We start from the raw sequence: 21,201 nt of genomic DNA on the forward strand, positions 1-21,201 counted from the left end.
TTATATATAAATTTATAAATTTCATTACTTATAAATGTGTTATCAACTGAGTGGTCAACTAAGTAGGATATAAATTGATTGTCGAAAAAAACGAAATTTGAAAATCAGTTATAACTAGTTGTCAACAAAAAAACAAAATGTTTTATCAACTAATTTGTGCTAACTTTTCAAAAAAATATATCAATTAATAACAACTATTATCACTGAAAGATCACTTTTTTGTTTAAAAAAACAATCAAATGATATCAAAATACATTTCATCGCCAATACTGTCGTCTCAACCATCTGTTCCGTCGACCAGTTGTTCATCAAATGAAGACGAAGAAACCGAACGGTTGGCCTCACATCGACCGCTGTACAGACCAATAGCGGCCAAGTCGTGTGTGGCCAGTACTATGCCGACGGCAACTATAACAGGTCTGCCATATAAAAGCAAAAAATCCAATATATTTTCGTTGACCACTGCAAACACTGGTAACGGTTACGACGTAAATGGGAGGACAAACAATCCATTTACACATCATAACGGTATCATCAAAGGTGAGTCCGGTGTTACTGTTCCATACAATCGGCGACAATTCCGATCCAAATCGACCATTTCAACTGATCCAAAGTCACCATATTTTTCATCCAATGCCTATACATTAGTGAAAAGCAATCGAACTCTGATGGATAGGTGTCTGAGTGACAGTGCAGTCAATCAATCCCACCACAAAAAGTTGTGGAATAATCAATGGGGACAGTTGTCTGGCATACATATCGGGCGACCAGAAAACGGTGTGCCCAACGGTGAAATACCGGGACTCAATACGCCACTATCGCCGGACGACCCCAAAGCTGTCACTATTCATCAACATTATTATCCTGAGGGACACTGGGGCTGGATATTGACCACATGTGTCTGCTTAGCCATGATTTTTACGTCAGCACTGACGCCGGCTTCCGGTTTCATAATTATCGATATACTCAGACAGTTCCCTACTGAAGACGGCATCTTCAGCGCAGGTATGTCACAGACACACACATATATATTGTCTGTCTTTTTGATGACATTTCAATGCCATATAAAATCTCTATTTCTCATATCAATCGTAAAAAACCGGAAGAAAAACAACTAATAACTCTTAAATTTTAGTATTCAATTCATGTAATGAATTGCGAAAAAATCATTTTTTGGCGACTCTTTTTCTCTCTATTTTTTATAATTTTATTTGAAAACAATATAGAAATGTTATATAAATTACATAAAGTTTATATAAAAATATATAATACAATATGATATACAATAATGTGTATCTTATAAAATATCATATAATAATAATTTACAATACTATTTTTGGCGATAAACATGTTGACATCAGCAGTGTATAAGCCAGTAAATTGTCATCAATTTACTGGATATTTAAGTATATTTACTAAGAAATATACAGTTTATTAATATAATGTTATTTTTTATTGTTGTTGTTGTTGTTGTTTATGACTTATAGTTATGTTGTTTGTTTGACGCAAAAATATATAACTTAAAAATCACATCAATTATATTTTCAGAAGTTATTTATTGTTTATTTTTTTTTTTTTGAAACTCATGAATATTTTTTCGTTTACAAATATAACTTACATTACTTTTTCTACATTATTATTATTAATAATGTTATTATGATCTAAAAGTGTTACTTTAATAATATTTCTATTTAGTAAAATATTTAAAATTATAATATAATTGAATTGTTTTTCATTTTTATGGTTGAATTTATTTTGAAAGTAATCAAAACACTATTATTTAGTTTTTAAAAAATAACAAACTTAAGGCAAATAAAATTTAATTATATATTATTTGTTATATTTTAAAATTTAAAGTGAATTATTAATACTATATATGGTTTTATAAATACTATTTTCATAACATTAAAAAACATAAGTTTTTTTGTGAATTAAATTAAATTAATTTTTTAAAACATAAAAAGATTTCATTTTTTCACAAAATTGTAAATATAAAAGTATAAAAGCTTTTTATTTTCAATTATTATTATATTTAACAAAAATAAAAGATAAATACTATATATTGTATATATAGAAATTGTATTTAAAAAAATATTAAAGTTAAATCCATGAAATACTATAACCTCAATTAATCGATTTATAAAATCAATTTTCAGCTAAAATTTTATATGTTTTTTTAAAAAATAAAAACATTATTATTTATATACAGTAGAAACTAATAGAAACTTCTCATCGTTTTTTTTCAGTCAATTATAGTATAAAAATAATATAAATTAAACCAAATTATAACAAAACAAACTAAAAACTAATTAATTTAACAAAATTGAGTTTAAATTATTTATATTTTTTTGTAATTAAAGTAACATAATTGCAAATTTATGTTTTCAATATTTATTTTTTAGACTATAATCTTACTTAAAGCGTTGGAAATTTTTATTTCAAGTATTATATATTTTTATGTCATATATTTTATAATATTTCAATATTACTGTATTTATTTTGAGTGACTCTCAAATATTTTTAGAGTAAAGTGAAAATATTTATATTTTTATATTATAAGTACTCTCTCTCTCTCTCTCTCTCTCTCTCTATATATATATATATATATCTATTTATCTTTCTATCTCTCCACTCACTAACTCATGTACAATATTAAATAAATTTAGTATAATTTTGATATCAACCAAATAGTTTTAATATATTGCTTATCAGTGATAACTTATTACTATTGAACTACAATACAAAAAAAATATATAGTATTTAGTAAAATTCGATGAGAACTTAAAAAAACAAAAATACATTTCAAACACATATTTATATCCATTTATATGATAAATATTATGGCATTACACTAATAAAAGTTTGATAATTTGGAAAATTTATTTTCTCATTTGATAATAAAAATTTTTTTTTTGTTAAAATATATATTTTAGATACGAATTACAATATCATGTCATAAAATTAATATGAATTTGTCTCTAATTTGTGGGGTTATGTAATGAGTTTTTTTCTGTATATAAATATAATATTTTTAATATAAAAGCTGTGGCTTTTGGCATTTAACGAAAATTTATGACAACAACAATAACATTAACAAAAAAAATATTTTTAATTAAATTTGATTTTATTTAATTTGCAACCAAACATATATAACTTAATATAACAGTTAATAGTTGTTATAAATCTCAATGTAAACTAAAAATACAGTCACAAACACACATTGAATGTCTACTCTTTATTTATGATAGGATTCCAATAGAAAATAAATATAAACTAAAAGAAAAATATAAATAAAACAATAATAAAAAATTTAATACATAGTCGATATCAACAAATAAATAACTTTATATTGACTTTAATTTATTTTTATTATAAAAATTCATTGAATTTATGTTTAGTAACATAAAAATATTATTAAACAAGATATCTAAAAAATAGTACAAAAATTTTTAAATACATATATAATTTTTATGCTGCACTAATCATAATTTGTGCAATGGGAGCATAAATTTTATTTTATAAATTATATATAAATTTATATTTTGTATAAAAATTATATTTATATAATAACGCTTTAAGCACTTAATAATAACATATTAATCTCCATGAGTTTTTTTTAATTGAGACATTAGTTTAGTTTTATTGTTAACGAAAAAATTATTATCAATGATTTATATTAAATTTTATTTTGCGTTTTTTATATATTTGATTTTATATGTTATGTAATTTATTTGTATAAATTATTTTTTTTTATTTTATTGATAAATACATGAAATTACATGAAATCTATTTGACTGCAAATGGTAGTAATACATCACACACTAAATTATAATATCATTGTATGTTTTGTCGTTTTTTTTTGTATGATTATGTTATCTGATTTTTTCAACAAATAACATGAAAGAGTAACATATGATTTGAATTACCAGATATTTTATGGCATAAAATGATTATTGAAAAATATTTTTAAAAATTCAAATCCATTAAAATAGTTTACTGGTTGTACTGTATAATAGATTGTTGTCATCAAAGTCAATGTCTAATACCGACTAAGAGATAGATATTATTGTTTGATAATATGCCAAAAAAGTTTGCACTTTTGAAAGACAACGAAACAATGTTTTAGCCAAAAATGATTGCATGAAAAGTTCACTCAACTAAATGCTCCGGCAATTAGTTTTTCTACTGTAAAGTTTGAATACATATCTATTATATCATATAATTTATATGCGCTCTCTCTCTCTCTCTCTCACTCACTTCACTTATGTTATAATAATCGCATGTTTAATGAGTATGACATTGCCCTTAAATATATATTGTTATAAATGCTAAACATTTTATACTGTACTATATACTGTATATATTACTTTATCAATAAATTTGTAGTAGTTTTAAGTATTTTTGGTCATATCTGATGACACATAAATCAATTGACAGTTTTTTTCTAACTGATTCTTTATAGTAAAACTATTACAATTAAAATCTTATATAAAATCATATTATAATTATTATTTAAAGAAACTGAATGGTCGATAAGTGCACTCTAATTATAAATTTAATTATTATTTATCACAAAGTTTTTAAGTGTTGTTATATATATTTATGTCAATGACAGCTATGAATGAGACATGCATATCAATAAACTATATTAAACTATTAAAATATAGTTAAAATTAAAATGTCAATTGAATATACAGTATATGATTGGTAAACATTTTGATCAAACAGATATAAATATATGTTTGTCTAAAAATATATTTTTTTAATTAATATATATTTTTTAAATTACAATTATTACCTTTAAAACTTGTTGTTTATTATAATCAATTATAAATATTAAATTAGAAAATATATTATGGTTTTTCTTACAATCATTTTTATAAAACAAATGTAATAATAATAATGTTTATAAATAATAATAAATATGTATTTAGTTTGCAAGCAATAATACCCCAAAGCTTTTATCAACTCAAGCGTTGAGAAATTATAAAAAATAAAATAACTATAAAAACAAATAAATAAATAAATAACTTATAATAAGAAAATGATTTTTGTTCAGACATTTATTATAATTGTTAAATTATGTCGAAATTATTTTAATTATTAATTGACTATTTAATGTAATAATTAATGTTTTTATCTTTAATTATATTTGTTACAGACAATTAAACTATTTTTTTATTTACATAACTATGACATGACTAACTTTAAAATTATAAAACAATTATAATAATTTATATATTTATAATAATTAAATATATCATAAATTAATTATTTAGATTATTTTTATTAAATTTTAATGATTAATTGACTTACATTTTGTTATCATAAAAAATTTAAATCAACTTTTAAATATCTAATACTTAATACAGTATTTCAAATTCAAATTTAAATATTAATTTAAAGTTTATTTATATCTCATTATTTCAAATATTTTATTACTTTAATATTATAAATATACGATATTATATATAATATAATAATAATAATAATATAATACAAAAAATGTCATTGTTAAAATTAGAAATAAAATTAATGGTTAATATTTTTCTAGTATAATAATAATACAGTAATAACAGTTATAAGAATACAAATCACATAAAATATATATAATATAAATGTTTGGGAAATAAAAATAATCAATTGATTTATTGTTAGGGAAATGTTTATACTTATATTTTTTCTTAAATAACTTTATATACAATTTTATTATTAATACTATTATTTATGTTATAGTAGTTTTAATTAATCATTTTTGTAACACATAGACAGACACACACACAGTAATAGATGATTAACTATAATATGGCTAACATTTGATTTGACCATTTAATCTATTACTTGAAGTTAATTTGCTTTTATATTATTATCATCACGAAAAACAACTAAAGTTATTCATACAAACCATTAAACTAATGCTTAAATATTTCAAAAAATATACAGAATATTCTTTTAGTAAACTGAATCTTATATGTGTTTACATATTGTAATGTGGTTTCAAATTTGTCAATAAGTTATCACGTTTTTTTTGGTACAATAAATAACAAAATTGTAACTCTATTTGTAGTGAATAAATTTTATTTGTTTGTTAGTTAATTTATTGCTATTTTTTTATTCATGGCATATATTGCTAATATATTATGTTATTTGTTGTTGTTTTTATTATTGACAAATATATATTTAGATACCATTATATAAATTTGTTTTTATTTACTTATATATTTATTTATTTATTTCTTTTGAATAATTTATTAATTGTATTGATAGGAATCGAGTTGATAAAAACATATATCTCAAAATGATTAAATTGATTTCAATGAAAACTTCATTTATTATGTATACAAATATTGAGTGCATGTTTTCAATTGTAAACTTTATAAATTGTTGATATCTTAGATTATAAGGATCTCTCTCTCTCTCTCTCTCTCTCTCTCTCTCTCTCTCTCTCTCTCTCTCTCTCTCTCTTTCTCTGTCAGTTAGTGAGTAAAGCAAACTATGATTTTATATATAATATAAATATAAAACATATCGCAAAGCATAATCATTGAACGGATAGAAAATATCAATACAGCTGTCATTGAATTGGCTTTTTTGACAACTTTTTGACAATTCTGTCGGAAACTATAATTCAAAACAAAACAAAAAAAGACACCAATTATTGTAAATTTTATATTTTTCAAATGTATTTTTCAACTATACTTAATATTCAAACTATTCAATAGAATTATTCTGTAAAAATAAATTAGATCATTTTAAATATAGTTTTTTAAATTTAGATAAATTATATAAAAAATTATTTATTTTTAAAAATAGTTCACATTTTATTATTATGTATAAAAAATTAAAATTTGATATAGATTTTGAATTGTTGCTGTTTTTAAAAACTTTTTTATATAATTGATATATATTTAGGGTATCAAAAAAATGTCGTTTTGATTGAAAAAATTTACAATCTTTATTGTGATACTATTGTACTAACTTAAGCCAAGAAACAAATTGATTAAATTTTTTGTAGTAATTTTTTTTGTAGTGAATCTAATAAAAAAAACTGTTTATTTTTTTATAAATGACTGATAAATTAAAAAAAATGTTTGTCAAACATAATTTGGCAAGCTCATATGAATAATATAATATCTACCATATAATCAAATCCATAATAATATTGATTATTGATTTTATTATAAATATATTTGTAATTTATCATCAAAACTAACAAGAGATAGCAATTGTATGTCCATTAATATTATGTGATAATCTATCATTTGCTAAACAAATTTTATTATGTTTTTATATACAATATTTCATATAAGTTTTTTTTAATAAACTATATACAGTATTATAAATAGTAATGTATTTAAAGATAGATAATTAAGTAGATTTAATATTTTTTTTATAAAATATTTATTTTGTTTACAAAATGATTGTTTGATATATTGTATATTAAATTTTACTTTATCATAGGTTAGGTTAATGTTTATTTTTATTATTTTATATTTTGTAAGAATTATTATAAATAATGTAAATCATATCACAATAGAAAATATAATTTATTATTTTTAATATTAATCATTATTTGATTTTCTAAGCAGAATATTTTTTTTGTATATCTTTTTAAAATAGAAATATTCATATTTTTAAAGAATTTTTGAATTCATTTTATTTTTTCTATTCATAAAAATTCTTTATGAATAAAAAATAATAAATAAATACAAAAAGTTTACAAACAATTTTGTACATTAGTTTTACTAAAATTATTCAACATTGAGCTATAATAAAAAATAATAATTATTATTATTAGAAATAATATCATTTTGATTTATATTATCAATTGTAGTACTAATCGGATGTCTGTCCACATCGATAACACTGTTCCTCTCGCCGGTGGTCATTGCGATCTGTCGGCGCAAATCGATCCGTTTGATTGCCATATTGGGTGGTCTGATAACAGCCTTGGGATGCCTTTTCACATCATTTGCCACACAATTTCATCAGCTGTTTGTCAGTTACGGAGTAATTGTCGGTATCGGCGTATCGATGATACGCGAGACGGCCGTCATTATGATTGGACAGTACTTTAAAAAGAAGCGCGAATTTGTCGAGTTGTTTGTCATCGCCAGCTCTGGACTGGGAATCGCTTTTATGCCATTATTTCTTACATTTTGTATTAGGTTTGTATAGTTTAAAAAATATATTTATTAAAATTTGTTTTGTTTTAATATGAAACTTATATTAGATCAAAAAACTGGCGGTTCGGTTTCCAAGCACTGGCATTGATAACATTTATGACATTTTTTCTGGCGGTTCTCTACCGACCGGCCTCACTATACCATCCGCAGAGACGGGCTATACTTCACCTGAAGAGCCTTCAGAAGCGATCGAGAATTAAAGACAAACTGAAGGGTCATCACTCAAACTCACAAAAACAAAGTCTGGCGCCAAATGGTATTCATATGGGATCATCACTCGACAAACCGCCCTATTTTGACTTTTCGGTACTCAAGTCGCGTACGATTCAGATATTGATTTGTGGCACTTGTATCTCATCATTTGGTACAACAACACCTCTAATATTAATGGTTAGACTACACTGACCGACAAAACTATCAATAAAAAAATAAAAACAAGAAATAATTATTTATTTTCTTTGTGTATCCGTTCAACCATTGATTTCCTATATATATATTTGCAGACACAACAGGGATCAGTTGAAAACATTGAACACAACTCATTGATGGCATTGCAGGCGTTTATGGGAATAGGTATGGCGTTGGGCAGTACAGCTATTGGTGCCATTATTGTGAAAAACTCGGTCGAGTGTATGATTGCCCGCCAGTACTTATGCCAGGCCTCGTGTTTTATGCTGAGCGCAACACTACTGACCTTTACAACACTGGACGACTATTCCGGTTATGTATTGTTTGTATGGATTTATGGATTTTTCTATGGGGGGTATCAGTACTCGTTGAAAATGTTCATCTATGAGAAGGTCAGGGCTCGCAATTTCAATCGGGCCTGGGGTTACGTCCAGTTTTGCCAATCTATACCAACCATTGTAGGCATTCCCATATCAGGTTTGCAATTTTTGTCAAAAAAAATTAATAAATAACTTTTTTGTTATTGTGGAGTTATTAATTTAAGGAATTTTTATTAACTTAATATTTCCGCAAATCTTAACTCAATTCATAAAAAATAACAAATTATGATATCCTTGAGTTTAATGTTTTAATGTTTTATTTTAGATGATTTTTTATAAGTATGTTTTGAAGAAAACATTTTTAAAAAATATATCGATAAAAACAATGTTCGACATTTGAAATCAATATTTATTTTCTATTATTAGAATTGGTTACAATTTTTATATACAAATAAATTTTACTCAGAAAACAAACCGATAAAATTTTATATTATATACTATTTTTATGATATTATGTATAAATGTTTTTTATGATAAATTGATATAAAATATTTTATCATGATAGTAATATATTATTTTGTTGAGTCAATGCAATTGTATTTTTTAAAAAAGGAATAAAATTTATTAATATTTCAAATAATATTAACAAAAAAATAATATAATAAGTTATAATACAATAAATTAATATATAAAACAATTTATTATAGTATGAAAAAATAAAATAAATACAAAATAACAATTTAATTAAAAATATACTGTATATATAGCATAAATAACATTTATAATATATTATATAATATTAATAAACAAAATAAATATATTAATAATTATATCAATCATTATAAGTCATGAAATTTGATTTTTAAATATTTATGAATAGCATTCCTGAACGACCACTTTGGTGATCGTAGCGGTTACTACATGTCCTCCCTGTGCATAGCGTTGGGCTCATTGGTACTATTCTTCATCGATGCCCACAAAAAACGAGTGGCAAAGAAACGAAAGATCAGTAGTGTTAGCGGCACAGAGATGGCCAACGATGTCGTGTCCCGTCGGTGTTCACACGAGCCATCCATGGATTTGCATCAATACTTGCCGGCACTTCGGGCACCGAACGATACTTTTGATGTCAATTATAACCGATTTACCGGCAATACCCGCGTCAACGATATGAACACATTTAACTCGATAGCTGTAAACCATATGGATTTGGTTCGCAACAACCAAAACAACAATAATAACAACAATCACATCATTAACTCCAACAATAACCGTACCTCCCGTTCCAATTCGATATTCAGTTCAACATTAGGCGGACCCATCAATGGTGAACTTACCTGTATATCCGAGGAAATAGTATTGGATAATCTATTGGAGGATACCATACTCGACGAGTGTCTTACTTCGTGCAATAGAGAAGATAAGTATCTAATGTTAAGTGAGTTTGAGAACAATTTGAACGACATGTCCGAAGAGGCCAAAGCCATCATAAGAAAGCGCAAAGAAGACCAAAAGCGATCGTTTGTCTTGAATGGTGGCGACGTTCACGAAGACAACTGTCCGCTGTCTAAGATAATGATTGACAATAGATATAAAGTCAGCACAAATCCATTGCAGAAAAATTATGGTCAAAAATTTTTGACGGCTAGACAGAGACGAGCCTCGTTTGCCGGTATTACGGCCAACGGTTCGTCCAAATCGGACATTACTAACGGTGTCATTGAAGAGGAAAACACATCCGATATTATCAGTTGTTGTCCACAATCGCCAAAATCGTGTCCCAATTGTGGCGACCAAATGACTCATTCGGCGAAAATGCTTCGCGAAAAGATTACCGAAGAAGACGAGGACATCAATGAAGAGGAAGACAGTATTAATGTCTAAAAGAAATGTCTTATAAATTATTATACAATTTTTTAAAGTTATTTACTTTTTTGAGCAATTTTTTTGTTGTTGAATCTCACAAATCAGTGTTTTATCATTAATTTTTTTACTAAAATATGAAAATTAATTTTTTTGTTTTGTTATTATTGTTACATTTATATTAACATTTAAACTAAATAAAAACAATTTACATAATTATGAAATAGTTTCTACACAAATATTTGAATAATATTATTCAATATAATAACACATTTTTATATAATAATTATATAATACACTATTATGTTGTTTTTTAATAATCTTATATTTTAATTGTGTTTAAATTGACATTTAATTATGTTAGTTTAATAAATTAACAATTATTGAATGAATAATAAAATAATATAAAGTCAATGACTATAAACAGTATATAATTGGCTCAAAAAAGTTCAATTTTAGGATAAAAAATAAAATAAAGTGATGCTTACGATAGTAATAACCCATAAATTTATTATATTGATGTTACCTTGATCAGTTTGAAAAACTGTTTATAATTTTATGTATTGTTTCAATATATTATTTTAAAAACTAAGTGTGATTTGATTTATATTATATTTGTTATATAAAATCAATTATTGTTAATCATTGAAACAAACATACAAACAACCAAAAATACTAAATACACATTTTTATTGATAAAATAAAATATATTATTTTATATATATATGTATTTATTGATATATATATACTGTACTGTATATGTAATTAATAGATGTTTAACAGAAACAAATAATACACATTAAAAAAACATATTTTATCACTTCATCCCAGCAAACAATTGTTATCTGAAATGTCAAACAATAATAAATTGTTAATTATTATAATTAATGAGAAAATTGTTTACAATAGCGTTTTTAATTAAAATTCATGATAATTTGTTATGTTAAATGAGCCGATCAAATTATAAACACATTGATTTAAACTTGCTGGCTATTTGTTTATTTTGAAGATTTATTGTAAACATTAACATAAAATATATATAAATTGAAGATTTTATATGTTTAATGTAATTGTTATATTGCCTCTGTATTTATAATGTATAAAGTTTATTTGCAATAAACAAATTTTTTAATTAATTTTTTTTAATAATAAATTCATCTGTTTGAAGTTTTGTATTCAAGTGTATCAATAAATTAATTTTTACACTTTTGATTAGTTAGTTAAAATTATTTTAGTATTTACTCTTGGTAAACAAAATTATAAATATATTATTAATATTCTATAAGTTCACTTTTAACTATAAAATAGTCAATATTAATTTTTTTTAAATAACTTAATAGGCATTTGTAATCCTAATAATTAGTTATAATCTAAAGTTAAATTTCTAATTACTAAATTTTACAATTATTTCCAAATAACTCTCCATACAAAATATAAAAAGTTAACAACTTTTCATATCTACTAACTTTTAATACAATTTTATTACTAATTTCCATAATTCAACTAACATTTGAATAGTTTTAATCTACAAAAAAAATATTGTCTATAAAAGCTGACACACAATGCAATTAACTATCACTTGTAGTCCTTGTTTAGCGCTCTTCACTTTTTTTTATTATTATTGCCAATAATTTTTAATTCAAGTTTTTTATATTAAAATTATCTATTTTTTATCATATATTTTTTAAATATATATATATATATATATATATATATATATTTTAAAATTCACTTTAAAAGATATCATTTGGTAATAATAATAATAATGGCTTTTTGGGATACAGAACCTACCGATGCCTGTGCCGCCAAAGCAACGGCTCTTAAAAATACTGTCACTTCAAGCAATGCATTTAATGGTATAGTAGTTCCCACATCCGGATGGCAATTGGAAATCATGAAAATGCCGATAAACACTACTGTTGATGACTTGACCACAATGTTTACAAAATACGGTCAGTTAGACAAAGCGGCCCTTATTTATAGTAAGTATTTAAATTAAATTTTATATTAAAATTGTTAAAAAAAAGTTAAAAAATCAAATTTGTTTTTTGTTGATAGAATTGAAAGACAATACAGTTAACTGTTATGTTAGTTTCGATAATCCCATTGATAGCGAAACGGCACTTCAAGAGGACGGTCGCAAAGTTAATACTGAACTCATATCTGTCATAAAGTTTGTGGACAGCAATGGCGACAAAGGCAACAAACGACTGCGTACTGATGACAACTCTACTTCTAATGGCTGGGGATCTACTACCACATCTTCGAGTGACGGTTGGGGTGCCGACTCATTTGGTGGCGGAGATTCCAGCTCTCGTGGTCGAGGGCGCGGACGCGGTGGTGGGGGTGGTGGTGGTGGTCGCGCATGTTTCAATTGTGGCGATGATGGGCATATGTCTCGCGAGTGTCCTAAACCAAAAAAGAATGGCGGAGGTGGTGGTCGCTCGTGTTTCAAGTGTGGTGAAGAGGGACATATGTCACGCGAGTGTCCCAAAGGAGGGGGCAATAAATGCTTCAATTGTCAAGGAGAGGGTCATATATCGCGCGATTGTACCCAACCCAGGTCTTCAAGAGGGTAACATTATTTTTTGATAAATATCAAATTTGTTGGTAAAGTTTTGTTGTTTAAATTTCAGACGTGGTCGCGGTGGTCGTGGAGGTGGTGGTGGCGGAGGACACGGAGGTGATTCGTATGGCGCAAGTTCTGGTGGTGGCGACAGTTGGGGAACTTCAGGAGGTGATTCATGGGGAACTAGCGCTTCTAGTGGTGCTACTGGACCTTCTCCCGCAGCTCCTGCAGCCGCCAGCAATGGTGGAGATGACGGTTGGGATTAATTTTTTTGTGCGAAAAAGTGTTTTTAAAAAATTCTCTTAATTGTTAATATTTATTCTTAAAATGTTATTTATATTTATTTTTTATGTCAATGTATTTAATGTATGTATAATATAGTAAAATAATAAATGGTTATAATTATCTATATTTTTAAACAAAATGATTGATTCAATTTCAAATAATGGATGTAATGTTCAAACAGTTTGTGTTGACTGATGCCGTGTGAACTGATAGTCTGGCGGTGGTGTATATCGATAGTCATATGGCGGCGGTGGAGGTACAGGAGGAATACCAGATGTCCTCGAAGTAGTCAATGGCATCATCTCTTGATGCATATTATTGGGATTAACTGGTGGTATCCTATTCTGAGTGATTGTCTGCAATAATCTTAAGGCCATTACATGATCTTCACTTCTGTTGAATGCATTGCGCCAATGCTCTCTTCACACAATTAATAAAAATAAATATATAATTAATATTAATTTAAATGATTGATTGATTGATATAATAATAATCATATTTATATTAAGACTTACGATCGTTTGTTTTCTTTATGACACGCGTACAGTGTGGCCAACAATAGGACGGCTACACCGGCAACTATAAGACAGGTAATCACGTAATGTAGATTTTGGGCTTTGTCTTTTGGGGAAAATATATAATAAAATTGTTAGGAAAACAAATTATCCCAAATATTACCGGAAATTTTACGACAAAAAAAAACACTTACCAAGACCTGGACAGTGGTTGAGCTCACAAAATGCAATGTTGGCGTTGCAGTCAATTGAATCACAAATGTTAACTATTGTAAAAAAATTTATTTTTATATTGCTATAGTAAATATTAGAATTAAAATTTATTAATAATTTTTTAATTTATTTTTTTAGTAAAACTAAACTAATAAACAAAGTTATTATTATATTTTTATATACTACTAAAAAATATTTTATTATAATTTTTTAAATTTATTTTATAGAATATATACAAACCATTAGTTGAGTTAAAAAGTTTATCAAAATTGATTTGTTTGAACTCGAGTTCAGTTAAATTAGCCAACAATTTTTTGATGTCCATATCGTATTGTTGGACAGTTTGGTTGTCATCGATGGTAAAGTCATTCATTGGTTGGCAGCTGATTAGCTCAATTAGACAACAATTTATCACATAATACATAATAATAGAAAACTTTGCAGATCTAAACATTTTCATCATTTAGTGTACTAATTATTAACTACATATCATGTCATAAATAGATTAACAAAAATATATTTATTTTAGGTTTAACAATAAGTTTAGTTTATAAAAGAACTAACGTATAATTTAATTTATATAAAACATATTTATAACAATGTTTTATTTATCGTTAGAATTAAAAAACTTTATACAAACAGTAATATAATATATATCTTTTTTTTTGATTATGTCATCACTTGGCAACTCATGTGATATAAATATAAAATAACTTCAAATATCAATGGAGAGCATCATTGCAATTGTTTTATAGAGTATTAAATGTTTATTATCATTGAAACCCTTACATTCAATAAAAATAATAATAATAATCAACAATCTTCTTATCTCTCTCTCTCTCTCTCTCTCTCTCTCTCTCTCTCTCTCTCTCTCTCTCTTTCTTTCTCTCTCTCTTCACCCACTCATTCATTCACTCACTCACTTACTCACTCACCCACTCTTCTCTTATCATAAATTATTAAATATATACCATAGAGTTAATTAAAACTTGAGTGATAAAAAATAATATCTAATAATTTACAATTATAAAAAAAACTATTATATTTACTAATTTTATATATATACTTTAATTACTAGTTTTTATTAATTTGTCTTATTTGTATACATAAAACCTAATTGATAGTGATGTACATGTTTATGATATATTAATTGTTTTTGTTATTATTATTATGTAGTTATTTATTTATTTTTAATAGTTTAGAAATATGTATAAAATGCATTATTCAATTGTTTTTGATTAATAAAAAATTCTTTATATTTTAATATCTAATTATCACATGCATTATAATTTATTTTAATTATTAATTTTTATATGTTATAATGAAATTCTTAATTCAATAACAAAAATGCAAAATCATATGTCAATAGTAATTATTGTGTAATATTATTATTATTATTATATGCAGTATATACTGTAAATAATATATATATATATTATTTAGAAATTTCATATTCTTATAATATTTATTATATAAATAATCAATTGATAAACAGTTATAGCATAGACATCATAAGTGTCGCTACTATTCAGTCAATAATAATAATACAATACATAAAATATTAATACATACTGAAGAGTATCACTTAATAAATTACAAAACTTTGAATGATAAATAATAGTATAAATAAAAATATCATTAATAAAAAAATATATAAAATTAATGTTTTATAAAGTTTACATATTTTGTTTAACAAAAAAAAGATATATTAAAAATTATGTCAAATAAATGGTAAAAATATTTTTATTTGCTATAATAATAGAAATTATTTTCATTTTCACTTCAAATATATTGTTATTTACTAAACTATCAAAAACTTTTTTAAACAAAAATATTGTTTAAAGAATTTCTCTTATTTTTGTCTCCCAATCGTAAAATTCTCTAAAATTCTTTAAAGAATTTCATTTTGCGGAAATCCTTTTGCTTAATATCTGTATTATTATAAACTATTTTTTTAAAAAATACATATACAATACACACATACATATACACAACTATTAGATGAAAGATGTTTTATTTTGAAGGAAATTTTTATGAATCTAAACGCGGAAACCAAAAAATAAAATAAAATAGAGACTTAGAGATTGATTATTGATCTTTTAGTGTTTGTCAAAAAATTATATATCAATTTTTTTGGGTCTAAACTTTTTAAAACTGTAGCATAAAAGCGTATGAATAAATGTGTTTTAAAATATAAATAATATATATTACATATAAAGTAAAACCGTATATAGATTCACAACATTTTATAGATATCTACAATACTACTAACATTTTTTTCTCACAATATATTGAATATTTAAATATATCACCCAAAAAAATATTATATTGATATACAAATAAAATGTTATATTTTTTTCTATCGCTGCCAATCAGTCATAACATACGATTGACTGATTAAAAGCTAAAATAAATATTTGAGTGACTATTCTTGAATTATATACTGTATATATATAATATACAGTATATTTTTATCCAACAAAATCCTATATATTTCATATAAAATATTTTTCTCCCAATTTTGACTATTTGGTTACATTTGCTTTAATATTTTATACTTTATTACCAAATGGTCTTTAAATATGTGTTATATTTGTGTCATTTTTATTATTTTCCAAATCGTTTAATACAAAAGTTATGATAGTTTTCCGCCAAACAAATTCTACATTTACTTATTATTATTATTGTTATTATTATTATTTTACTAAATTTTTAAAAAAAATATTATTATTATTATTATCAAGTTCTATGTGAAACATACACATACAGAGAGAATAATGATTTTCACACACATTTAGTATCAAATTATTTTCACTTTATAAGCAAAGCAACAAAAAAACTTTTAAATCTTAATAATATCTATAATAAGTGTACAAAATCATTGACCTCATTGGCAAAACATATTACACATAAAAATAAATAAACTTAAAGTTTGAATACAATTTTTGGTGAAATATAATATACACTATAATAATAATAAACCATAATTTGTTTACAATTATAATTTATGGCATTTTTATTATAAGAAGTATATAAAACAATATTTGTAATGCGATAGGTATACTAAAAATACTTACTTTTAATATTTATTTATTTATTTAACTAATTTTAAATTTATGATTTTTGAATTTGTGTTAATATCTTTTTATTAATATCAATTAGTATTTATCTTTAACTAAACTAAACTAAAATAAAGCAAAACAATCAAATTTACATAAAAAAATATTTCTAAAAGAAATTAGTGTAAAAATGCAATTTATTACTTTGCTATATTAATTTTGACATTAATTAAAAAAATTAAATTTATTACAGAGTGAACATTTTTTGGCACACAGTTACTAAATATTTTTTAATTAAAAACGTAATTAAATTAAATATCTCAAAATAATACATATATTAAATGTATTTATTTAAATATTACTTGTGAATATTAACAAGTTTTTATTTAATTTATCAAATTTTTAATACTATACAATGTAATAATAATATTTAATATTTGTATTAATAAATTAATACTGTCAAAACAGTACAATTTATTTTMTTATTAGATAAAAAATATCGTATTTATATAATTCTTTTATAATTGCTTTATTTTATTTCAAATTATATAAGTTAAGCCTAAAAATTWGGCAAACCATTGAAATCTAATACTAAATTACAAGTCTATAATTATTAAAATTATAATAAAAGATATTTTGTGAATACAACTGTACTGTATATCAAATATCAATATCATATACTATAGTAGAATATAAAACAGTTAAATGCATTTTATTCTAGCATTTCTTGACTTTTGGCGTTAATTGTTGTATTGAAAATCAGAGATCATTAATAAAAATCATTTTACGATAAGAGAGAGAGAGAGAGAGAGAGAGAGAGAGAGAGAGAGAGAGAGAGAGAGAGACTAATTATATCAGTACTTTTGGATCAATGCTTTGAGGCTATTGTTTGTCGTATTTCTTGTTTTTGTTGTTTTCTACTTTATATTTGTGTTATAATACTTAATAATAATAGGAAAACCTGTGTTCCCACCGAAAACAACAACAACAAGAAAAGTGCAAACATTAGGCATCGTTATCATTGACATCGATTACATTGTGAACATATACTGTATATATAGTAGTTTAGGTTTTTTTTAAATATTCAATAAATATCCGAAACTATAGGGAAAAATATAAATGATAATAAAAGTAATCATAATTAGTGTATTATAAATTTTATTATCAAAAATTTGTTTTGTTGTTTTTTTGGTGCAATTTTTTACAAAAATTTAATTGTTTCATAGCGTGTGTCTGTTTCTATGTATTTAAATAAATTTATATACAAAACATTTGCAATTATTTAAAAAATAATAAATGAAAAAAATTAATGTGTTGATAAACTACAAGGATATTATCTAGAAATGTTTAGATTCATCATAATTATGATTTATATAAATGATATAAATTACTACAAAATTTTTTGTTATTAAAATTTACCTTAGGTTAAATTATTTGTTTAAGTTATAATAGAAAACTAAATTTTATATTGTTTTTTTTTGAAGATACAGTATAATAAATAATATCATAAAAATTACTGTATGCTTTAATTACTGTATTTGTGTACTGAAAACTGTTATTATCGTATGAATACTAAATATATAGCAAAAATTTAATGTCCATAAAAGTGTTAAAATTTATCAGTCAATTAATTTTATGATCTCTCTCTATATATAATTATAGACACACCAAAATTTTAATCAAAGCTTAACATTTAATAATATGGTATGTGTGCTATAATGCCTGTGTAAGTAATGATAATTAAATTGCTTTTAATAATAATAATAATAATAATATGTGATAAAACTTTTTGATTAAATGCCATAAACTTTTCATTCATATGGCAATCAACTCGTTTAAGAGAAAAATTCTGTGATTCTGTGACTGTTCATCGCACTGGTAGTGTGTGAGTGTGCATATGTGTAGAGTATACGGATCGGATCATTATAATCCCTGTGTTAACCTAACAATATGTATATGCCATGAAAAACGAATGACTGGACTGAATATACTGTATGTGAGTGAGTGWGTGTGTGTGTGTGTGTGTGTGTGTGTGTGTGTGTGTGTGTGTGTGTGTGTGTGTGTGTGTGTGTGTGTGTGTGTGTGTGTGTGTGTGTGTGTGTGTGTGTGAGTGAGTGAGTGAGTGAGTGAGTGAGTGAGTGTGTGTGTGTGAGAGAGAGAGAGAGAGAGAGAAGGGATGCTAAAGAAGTTGCGCTTCAAGTGCTTTCTCTTCATACAGACTAACACTGTTGTTGTACAGTATAGTAGTAGTAGTAGTAGTAGTACTGTCTGCTTATGTATCTCTGCTCTATGCTTATGATATCAATGCTCTGCTAACAGTGTTCTCTGAAAGTATTGCCCGTTGCCATCAGCACTGGTAGTCAGTGAACGGAATCAGTGAAGTAAAGCTTTAATTGCTATCTTTTGCTTTCATTTCTATCAATTTTTCTTAATATATATATATATCCAACCTTTTCATTGAAAATTAGTTTGAAATACATATTTTCATCGACACTGTGTCACACCGGTAGTCCTTTTTAATAACCAACAGTGCATTAGTTATTAGATTTTACTTCTAAAACAAATTAATTGAAAAAATGTTTTTTCTTTGATTGTGTAGTGATTGCAGTGCAGTATTGTGTCGAAACTGTTTTTAAATACATTATATCAACTTTTATTTTATTATTCATATTATGTAAGTACAGTAAACAAAATTATTATATTATTAACAAATTAAATTATTATATTTTTAATAAAACATGACTTTTATTATATTGAATTTAATTACTAGTCTATAATCTTTTTATTGTTTATAATGCTTTAATATACTCTAAAAAATGTTTGCCTAATATTATTTTTATTATTATACTATAATTTATATGWTCAATATTTAATTATCATAATTTTATTTTTATTATAGAACTGACTATTGTTACATAATTTGTTTTTTTATTTGTCAACAAATTTTTTATTTGTAAATTATTTATTGCAAATGTCAAAATGTCTTTTATTTATACAGTATATTAAACGATAAGTTAATATATTTAATAATATAGTTCATAAAGTATTAATGATACATAATTTCGTAAAAATATACACCTAAATCATGTGTGCATTTATACTGTTTATATATTATATATCTATAAATATTTCATAAACACCATTAATAGGGTTTTAGTACATTTAGTGTTTATATCTTTATCTCTTTATATGTATTTTAATGTTACATTTTATTTGATATAAGCCAAGTGTTTCCCAAATTATAGCACCGGAATGGCATATAAAAGCAAATTATGTATCAAAATTGCAGATAAAATAAATTTTATATATATTAGAGTAAATATGTTATAATGTATATATATATATGATATAATTTATATATATAAAGAGTATTAATTTCAATTCATACTATAATCTATTTATCTCATTAAAAAAACAGTAGTTGTTTAAATGTTTTGCTACAACAATAATAACTAAAAAAATAATTTAATTATTTTTAGATTCAACAACAAAAAATTATATACAACACATTTTTTGCCAGTAAATTATATAACATAATGTGTGTGTAATTAAGTTAAAAACACGGCACACAAGTGATGACACATTGGTATATATATATATAAATAGTCGGAGACGACTAATAACTTTGTGAGAAATATCTAATACTATCGATACCAACAAAAAAACTAACGGAAAAAAGAGACGGAGAAGAAAATAAAAAAAAACTATTTCTAATAGTTTTCATATAAAATAGACTAAACATTGTAGTAGTAGTAGTAGTAGTAGTATTTGTTGTGGTAGTAG

The 21,201-nt window shown here is 24.2% G+C and overlaps 3 protein-coding genes across 3 annotated transcripts; 2 read left to right on the forward strand and 1 right to left on the reverse strand.

Moving 5' to 3' along the window:
• Positions 1 to 239: 239 nt before the first annotated feature.
• On the forward strand, positions 240 to 10,798 carry LOC128961148 (uncharacterized). Its single transcript, XM_054307353.1, has 5 exons — positions 240 to 1,005; positions 7,835 to 8,168; positions 8,234 to 8,576; positions 8,690 to 9,071; positions 9,795 to 10,798. Exons 1-5 carry the CDS (start codon positions 240 to 242, stop codon positions 10,796 to 10,798), a joined length of 2,829 nt encoding a protein of 942 aa, XP_054163328.1.
• A 1,711-nt stretch (positions 10,799 to 12,509) lies between these two features.
• On the forward strand, positions 12,510 to 13,679 carry LOC128961003 (uncharacterized). Its single transcript, XM_054307196.1, has 3 exons — positions 12,510 to 12,759; positions 12,836 to 13,352; positions 13,414 to 13,679. Exons 1-3 carry the CDS (start codon positions 12,543 to 12,545, stop codon positions 13,610 to 13,612), a joined length of 933 nt encoding a protein of 310 aa, XP_054163171.1. The 5' UTR covers positions 12,510 to 12,542; the 3' UTR covers positions 13,613 to 13,679.
• Positions 13,680 to 13,766: 87 nt separating this feature from the next.
• On the reverse strand, positions 13,767 to 14,865 carry LOC128961004 (uncharacterized). The gene is made up of 4 exons (XM_054307198.1): positions 14,600 to 14,865; positions 14,341 to 14,412; positions 14,147 to 14,252; positions 13,767 to 14,051 (listed from the first exon to the last, which is right to left on the reverse strand). The coding sequence occupies exons 1-4, from the start codon at positions 14,820 to 14,822 to the stop codon at positions 13,805 to 13,807; spliced, it is 648 nt and encodes a 215-aa protein (XP_054163173.1). The 5' UTR covers positions 14,823 to 14,865; the 3' UTR covers positions 13,767 to 13,804.
• Positions 14,866 to 21,201: the final 6,336 nt, after the last annotated feature.

This window comes from Oppia nitens, unplaced genomic scaffold (assembly GCF_028296485.1).
Source record: "Oppia nitens isolate AA-2021 unplaced genomic scaffold, nextdenovo-longstitch-racon4-pilon3 scaffold5_pilon_pilon_pilon, whole genome shotgun sequence".
NCBI lineage: Eukaryota > Metazoa > Arthropoda > Arachnida > Sarcoptiformes > Oppiidae > Oppia > Oppia nitens.